The 8,892-nt window shown below is 43.6% G+C and overlaps 1 protein-coding gene across 1 annotated transcript; it reads left to right on the top strand.

Annotated features, from left to right (window-relative positions):
- The first annotated feature begins 4,482 nt into the window (after positions 1–4,482).
- On the top strand, positions 4,483–7,490 carry oprd1b (opioid receptor, delta 1b). The gene is made up of 3 exons (XM_053326685.1): positions 4,483–4,736; positions 6,382–6,737; positions 6,961–7,490. Exons 1-3 carry the CDS (start codon positions 4,483–4,485, stop codon positions 7,488–7,490), a joined length of 1,140 nt encoding a protein of 379 aa, XP_053182660.1.
- The last annotated feature ends 1,402 nt before the right edge of the window (positions 7,491–8,892 follow it).

The following is an 8,892-nucleotide window of genomic DNA, read 5'->3' as shown; positions in this document are numbered from 1 at the left end:
CCTGATGTCCCTGTCTAAACAAGCACTGTGCTGCTGTTGGATTTAAGGAAACAGCATGGTCGCAGACGTCCCGGTGCCTGATGTCCCTGTCTAAGCGAAGCGCTGGGGTCGTAGTGAGGAAACGCCATGGTTGCTGGTATCACTGTGCCCGATGTTCCCGTCTAAGCAGAACACTGGTTGGAGTATTTAAAACCACGTGGGTCGCAAGCATCCCGGTGCCTGATGTCCCTGTCTAAACGAAATGCTGTCTAAATGAAATGCGTGGCTGGAGTAAAGAAAACCACATAGGTCGCAGGCATCCCGGTGCCTGATATCCCTGTCTAAACGAAATGCTGTGGCTGGAGTAAAGAAAACCGCATTGGTCGCAGGCATCCCGGTGCCTGATGTCCCTGTCTAAACGAAATGCTGTGGCTGGAGTAAAGAAAACCGCATAGGTCGCAGGCATCCCGGTGCTTGATGTAGACGACTAAGCGAAGTGCTGCTGTTGGATTTAGAAAACAGCATGGTCGCAGGCATCCCGGTGCCTGATTTCCCTGTCTAAACGAAGCGCTGCGGTCGTATTGAGGAAATGGCGTGGTTGCTGGTATCACTGTGACTGATGTTTCGTCTAAACAGAACACTGTGGCTGGAGTAAAGAAAACCGCATGGGTCGCAGGCATCCCGGTGCCTGATGTAGACGACTAAGCAAAGTGCTGCTGTTGGATTTAGAAAACAGCATGGTCGCAGGCATCCCGGTGCCTGATGTCCCTGTCTAAACGAAGCGCTGCGGTCGTATTGAGGAAATGGCGTGGTTGCTGGTATCACTGTGACTGATGTTCCGTCTAAACAGAACACTGTGGCTGGAGTAAAGAAAACCGCGTGGGTCGCAGGCATCCCGGTGCCTGATGTCCCTGTCTAAACGAAATGCTGTGGCTGGAGTAAGAAACCGCATGGGTCGCAGGCATCCCGGTGCCTGATGTCCCTGTCTAGGAGCGGCTCTGCGGTTGGAGTGAGGAGACGGCAGGGGGTTTATGACTCAGACAATATAGAAGCAATTTCAGGTTAGTTGTATTTGTGATAAATTGTGTTAGTAGCTTGCGATCCAGCTTTTAACGTGGACGATACGGAGTGATTTCAGTTAGTATTGTGATAACTGTGTTAGTAACGTGCAATACGATGCGTTTAGTGGCAGATGATGCCTAAAATGACGATTGACTCGATATGCTGGCAACGTGCAACCTGGTGTTTGTAATGTTTAAGCACGTGTAACGGTGTGCAATGGCAAAGTGACGTTAGAGTAGCTGCGCGAGAAGCTTCCAGCTGGTATATGGAAAAGGCAATGTGGAAGTAACTTTAAATTAATTATGAATCTTTACTACAAAGTAGTGGAGATGCAGTACGTATGATGCAGGACTGATGCCGTTGGTATAATGCCATAGACTGTATAGAAGAAATGAACGTAACAATGTGACGTCACCCACTGGTTTGTGGATTGCTGCTCGGGAGCCACTTTTATTTCATTTATTTATTTATTTATTTATTAATTAATTTATTTATTTTCCTTCTTTTTCTTTTATGACACCAAAACGATAATACTGACAAGTCTGAGTAGAATGAGTAGCGCAATACTACCTGGCCCCTGCCGGGGGGCGCTGTGGCCGTGGGGCTACGGGCTCTGTGACGTCACGCGTGCCGAACCGGGCGGTGATTGGCTTAGACGAAAACCCGGAAGGCGGGAGCGCCGGTTGCTGTTGTTGATGCTGAATAAACAATGAAGCTTTAGTTTAATGTGGCTGAGGTTGATAGGGAATGCATCCTATGCAGGAATCGTTTGCAGTTCGGTCGCTGATGTCGGGTCCGTTTGAGGATGTAAAGGCGGCCGGACGGAGAGTTCGAGTCCGGTGTGGTGGAGAGTTATCTGGACTGTTGAAGCGGCTGAGGAGGGGAGAGTTGAAGCTGCTGCTCCAGCGGCTTTGTGCGTTGCTTCCCTGGTTTTTGCCCTCGCTAGTGGAGGAGAGGAAGCCGGAGATCTACCGGGAGTGTCACATCGTGTGGGTTGAAGAGCCTGCAAGGCCGGTATGTGACTGCGGGGCCGGCATGTGCCCAGCGGGGCGCTGGGCTGCGGTCTGCTGCTGTGTGAGGAGAGGAGAACCGGTTTCCCACGAATCTTCAGTCAAGTCGGACGGGTTGATCTGCAGTTCGTGATCCGTGGTGAGTTCACTCTTGGAGTAGTAATCGTAGCATTTGTTCAAGTTGTGTTGATGCGATGCGGGGAGTACGATCTGTTTCTGGGATGACTGAGACTGCCTGCACGTGAAACTCGAAAGCGAGAGTGAACGAGGGGGACGCTGTTAGGTCTGTTTATATAGGAGCCGGAAGGGGTGTAATTGGTGTGTGTTCCCGCTCCTGAAACTGCGCTTATCAAGCTTCGATTTGTGTGTGTGAGGGGGTCACTGACGTTATTACAATTAATTGTAAGGGGAATATGAATGTGTGTACCAAATTTCATGGCAATCCATCCTAGTTTTGAGACATTTGACTCTAAACAATAATAAATGAAGTGAACCTCATGGCGGCAATATAGAAGAAAAGTCAGGGAATCACAAAAGTCAAGGACTTTAACAAATGTCTTTGTTTATGTACAAGTTTTGACCCATTGAAAGCCCAGGACAAGTCAAAGGATCATCAAAGTCATGAGGATTTATTCTCTGGGGAATGTGGATATCTGTAGCAAATTGTAATCAATTTCAACCCATAGTTGTTGAGATATTTCAGTCTGGATCAAAGTGGTGGACCAACTGACCCTGCCATCCCTACAGACATGCCACTAACATGGTAAAAACCTGACACATCATCGATGGAATTATTCACAATTGTGAATGACCAGAAAGCTGAACAGAAGCTTTATACAAACATCCATAATGAGCACACTAAAGTCCTAAAATGAGCCAGATAATTTTAATTACTGCTCTTCATCTTAAGAAGACATGCATGATCTATCTTTAGATGGAACAGTAAAGAAGGAGGCATCAGAGCTTTTGTTCGGCACACTGGCCCATTCTTCAAACTGTTCCCTGCTTTGTGCTGCACTGATAGTGGCTGCTTAAAGGCGGATTTAGTAAAGGTCACTTTGCAGAGTGCATTAAGACTGCTGCAGTCATGAGCACCACAGTCATATCTACAGGAGGATTTTCATTTTTGTGTTCAAATAAAAAATTACCCCTGAGAAAACTGCAGCCTGCACATTTGCACATGCATGCGCCAATGTCAGCAGACATGATCATCATCATCATCGTCATGTTCCTAATGCTTTCTGATGTTTCAGTAATAGGTTGCTTACAAAAGCAAGCTACAGATAAATTGGTGCCTTGATGGAAATGGTACAAAGAAACACCTGCTTGGCATCAAAAGTCAAACGTTTGTATAATTAAAGATTTACATAATGTGTCAGCTGAACAGGTCAAAACAGCTGAATTTAATGCAAAAAAAAAAAAAAAAAAAATCACCTGATTCTTGTATACTTGATATAATGTAACCATTCGATCCAGGGGTGAGACTTGCCCCAGAATCATTAAGAGACAGCAGACACCTGAAAATTATCTCATCTAGTTGAACATGAGCAGTATTGATTCAATATTGACCTAAAGCAAATACAGAGCTCTCAAATGAATGTGCCTTCATGTCTCTATGCCTACATCAATGCGCTTGTACATACAGATATAATTGACACAAACATAATTACTCAGGCAGCCATGTACTGTAAAGCATTACAGGACAATTTCCAAGGTTCCTTTCAAAATCCTCAGTCTTGACTGCTTCTATAGGCTATCAAAACCATCTTAAATATTTCATCACCCTTGCTACTGGCAGGTAATTGCATCACTCCTTATGGTTTAGTAAGGTAATTTCATGGACTTGACTGATCCAGTCCTCTAATAGAGCTCCACTAGCAGAGGCCGTAGGACATGGAGAGTGGGAGAAGAAGTACCCCAGGGTATGAAGGAATCGATAAGAGGAATGGCTCAATAAAGAAATTTCCATTTGAACTAAAAAGAGATTTTTGGACTGGTTTAGACGCGTTTGATAAGCTGCTGTGTGGCAAGTGGAAAAAAGGCAGTTGTTTTGGATTACAGTCAATAAGGAGAAGTTAAAAAAAATATATGGTCGATCTAATCAAAGGTCTTTGAAAAATGGTTTTCCTGTAGGCAGGGTGAGAATTGGATTAAGAAAACAGTCTTATCACATCTTGCTTTGTGCACTAGTGCGTTTTGCCAAAGGGAGCGCGGAGACGCACAAACGCACCAAACGAGAGAGAGAAAGAGAGAGGGAGAGAGAGAGAGAGAAAAAGAGAAAGAGCGAGCGCAATCCTCCTCTGGGCGCCTCATTACTCAATTGCCATCCAGTTTTCTGTCGTGAGCTCCTGTGCGCCTGCTTCGGACCTGGGAAAATCTCTGACTTCTCCGCGCACTGGGGGAAAAAAAAATCTCACCTGAATTTTTAGAAATGGAGTTTACTCTCCCGACGCCTCCCGACGCCGTTGGAGATTTTACGGAGCGCTACTCGGTCTCTGTAACTCCTTTCAATGTTACATTTTCCGATGATTCTCAGCTTGTGCCTTCAAGTAGCAACGACACCATCAGGGCTGCGACCAGGAACACAACAAGTCTCATCATCGCCGTTTGTATCACGGCTCTCTACTCTCTTATCTGCGTTGTGGGACTGCTAGGGAACGTGCTTGTGATGTACGGAGTGGTCAGGTAAGAAGTGAACCGTGAACTGTTTAGGAAAAGCAATAAAGCAGTGAAAAGGAAGAGAACATTTTGATTGTGTCTAAGTTTCTATTTACAAATGTACTTTGAAACTGGCTAGATGATGATCAGTGAGAAGCCACTCAAACATTTATGTGTGAGAAGATTATATAAACATATCATAGTGATATCATCAGGGATGTTTCAGATTGCCTTAAAGTAGCATACAGACGTCATTCTATATTTAATATTGCATAAGAGTAATTTATAATTACCTTATATACCTATAATACAAGGTATATAAACAATACTCACTGCTATCACTGCTATATATATTTTGATGGTCCTTTGAAAGTGCCTACAATTTGTGTGTCTGTGAGCCACTTTCTAACACACCCACACACAAACACATAGACACTTTTGTCTGTATACTCATTGACATAATGCATTATCTTGCCCTCTTACCCTAAACCTAAACCTTAATCTTAAAACCAGGTGTGAACCCTCAAACTGCCCATTGAACTCTTGAGGACGGGCCAAAATGTCCTCATGAAGCTGTGGGTCCCTCAAAGATAGAAAGACACACACACACACACACACACACACACACACACACACACACACACACACACACACACACACACACACATACACCACAGTACAACAAGAGAGGGAGGGGGGACAGTGTGATTTTGCCACTTAGTGATGAAATTACCTCATTGCACCAGTTATTCCTCTCAGTAATGATGGTTGTAAACTCTGATTAGTTTACAAGGGAAATAGGGAGCATAGTGAACCCTCATGCTAGCAAATCAAAAGCAGAGAATTCATGTTTTGATGATTTTGATGATTCATGGTTGGGCCTCCAGCGTCAATTATCACATTGAATTTTGAAGTGCTTCTTTGTGTGAAGGATGAAATATGGGTCTCTGTACTTTTGTTTTTCATCTTCAGAATAATCAAACAAAGTTAATAAAAGAGACAATGTGCCCACTCTGGTAGGCCTAACAACAAAGCAATGACTTCCTGAGTGAAATCAGTGCATGCTGTATAATGTAATAAATCTCTTTATGTTAAATCTCTTTGTCTTCCTCATCCCTTTAGAGCCTGTTGCTGTGTGGAGCCTGGCTTTTAGAAATACAATTTAATTAAATATGAGCCATTTCTGTCATACTCTGGACTTAATGTGGAGGAATCTGTCTTTAAACAGCCAACTATCTGTTGGTCACTGTATTTTTTTAAAAAAAGGAGATGTTTTGAAGGATGTTTGAGCTGGAATAGATTTATTATGTAGAAGCATATTTTAATGTCTTTAAAGTGGTTTACAGTTTCTTCGGTATAGAGCAAAGAAGCTCTCATATTTAGTGTAGTGCTATAAAATCATTATGCATCTGAAAAGCAGTTTTATTAGGGTTTTTGTTTATGGGAAATAGCAGATCATTGGTTTGCAAAAGGAAATGGATTGGATCAAACAATAAATTGGTTTCTAACCTTGAAACTTCTTAATGGAAATCGTGAGTCAACCACATAAGGCACTTTCTTTGCGACACAGAAGTAGGCTGAACTTGAAAAAAAGTCTAACAGTCTAACAGCAATTCCTGCCAGCTGTGAGCCGCAATCAATTAAGAGCATTGAGTGCTTTTCTTTCAACCAGATACACCAAGATGAAGACCGCCACCAACATCTACATCTTCAACTTGGCTCTCGCAGACGCTCTCGCCACCAGCACCCTCCCCTTCCAGAGCGCCAATTATCTGATGAGCACATGGCCCTTCGGGGAGCTGTTGTGTAAAGTGGTCCTTGCCATCGACTACTACAACATGTTCACCAGCATCTTCACACTCACCATGATGAGCGTTGACCGTTACATTGCGGTTTGTCATCCTGTGAGGGCACTGGACTTCCGCACGCCTGCCAAAGCCAAGCTCATCAACGTCTGCATCTGGATCCTCTCTTCTGCTGTGGGAGTCCCTGTGATGATCATGGCAGTTACCACTGTGACAAAACAAGGTGAGGGAGTTTTATTGTTGCATAAAAATACTGGAAATTACCTTTGTTGCAGAGAAATTTACCTTATCTGTGCAGGATTTTATCACCTTTAGTGGCAGGTGCTTCTTCTAATTTCAGGGAGTGATCATGTTGTAAAAGAGAACACATTTGAGCTGGGTTATTAACTTAAATTAGCTTCTCCACATGGCCCTCGATTAAACTCCCAATTGTTTTAACTCTTCAGGCAACACAAGCTGCGGACTCCGATTTCCAGAACCTGACTGGTACTGGGACACAGTGATGAAAATCTGCGTGTTCATCTTGGCCTTTGTGGTGCCCGTCCTGGTCATCACCATCTGCTACGGTTTGATGATCCTGCGGCTGAAGAGCGTCCGCCTGCTCTCTGGCTCCAAAGAGAAGGACAGGAACATGCGGCGGATCACCCGTATGGTCCTGGTGGTGGTGGCAGCCTTCATCATCTGCTGGACTCCCATCCACATCTTTATCATCATCAAGACCATTGTGCATATTGACCGTACGAACCTCCTGGTGATGGCAAGCTGGCACCTGTGCATTGCCTTGGGTTACACCAACAGCAGCCTCAACCCCGTGCTGTATGCCTTCTTGGACGAGAACTTCAAGAGGTGCTTCAGGGATTTCTGCCTGCCATATCGCTCCCGCATGGAGCAGAACAGCTTCTCCAGAGCACGCAATAATACGAGGCAGCCTGCATCTGTTTGTGCTCTGGAAACAACAGGGACGCCGCACGCCTGACTAGGCATGGATCAGTGGGGGGGAGGGACAGTCCAGGATGACCTCCAGACTGAGGTCACACAGGTCTCCACCACTGGAGTATGAGTTTGCAGATGAAGGCTTTTGACCTACCATCAACGTAAATGATCGATTGTCTTTTTGGTTTCATGTAATGAAACTCTTGCTTCTTTTTTCAGTATTTGAGACACAATTGTTCAAAGAGTCTTACAGGTTGATCACAAAAATGCCTGCGTGTGCCTATGAAAGTATGTTCACCTGTTAAAGCACATACATAATGAACCCACACACAAACAGAGCCAGTATTTGGACAGTGATATGTTTTTTTTCACTGATCTGACTCCACTAGCACAATAAAATAATAAATAGGAGTTCAAATTGTAATGTTCATGTTTAAGAGTGTTTGCAGATGTTCACATCCATATTAGGCTAGCTGTGCTCTTTGTATACACAGTCCCACATTGATCAGATTGTCAGATAGGACAATGATACTTAACACACAGACAAGGCCACCAAGGAGTATTTTTATGGCCAAATGGTGGCCAATGTATGATTGGCCAAGTAAGTCACCTGACCTTAATCCAGCAGATCACTGTTTCTCTTGATGAAGACCAGACATACTGCAAAAATCCCCCATTGCAGCGAGAAGTGACGTTGGCTGTTGTGCAAATCTGTCTGCAACAGAAAATTAAACATGAAGGCTTTATGTAGTTTATCTTATTCTGAGTAATGGCTTTCTGTTTCCTGAAATCTGATGGCTGTAATTTATACAATGCTATGTTTGTCAGTGTTTCACTTCCTATGAACTGGAGTACAGAGTCAACACACTTTGTGAATGCACTGTACAACTAGACTTTTAAAATTATTGTCGCTCAGCCTCATTGGGGAGGTAATGAGAATCCAATAATGTGAATGTTTAGCTGAGACTATATTTTTCATTGTGATATTTAAATTAGAGGATGTAACCAATCTCATGCTCGTTCTTGAGATGGTAAGAGGAGAAATAATTACAAAGGATGCTGACATAATTAAGAACAATTTAAAGGAAGTGAAACTTGATATTACCACAGCAACAAGTCTCTATGTATTCCCACTTCTATCCATATATGATACTTAATGAAAGATCCTTGTGAAAGACAGCTATAATGTGAAAATAACAAGCAGAGATGATTTTGAGCATATATTCACCATGAACATCAGTGTTGAGCTGACTCATTGTTTCCACTCCTCAAGCAGTAAGGCTGCTCAGTGTTTTTTTTTGTTGTACAACCAAAACTTTCAGCTGACATTACATTGAGGAGCTGGAGGGGAAAGTGATGCTGCTTTTCCAAATCATAGCAAGGTGACTGAATAACCTCAAACTGGCAAAGCCTGAATTTGATCAAATGCATCAGTAAGCAATGAG

Source organism: Scomber japonicus, chromosome 10 (genome assembly GCF_027409825.1).
Source record: "Scomber japonicus isolate fScoJap1 chromosome 10, fScoJap1.pri, whole genome shotgun sequence".
Classification (NCBI taxonomy): domain Eukaryota; kingdom Metazoa; phylum Chordata; class Actinopteri; order Scombriformes; family Scombridae; genus Scomber; species Scomber japonicus.
Note: the sequence above shows the minus strand (reverse complement) of the source record. Positions and strands in the feature narration are given on the sequence as shown.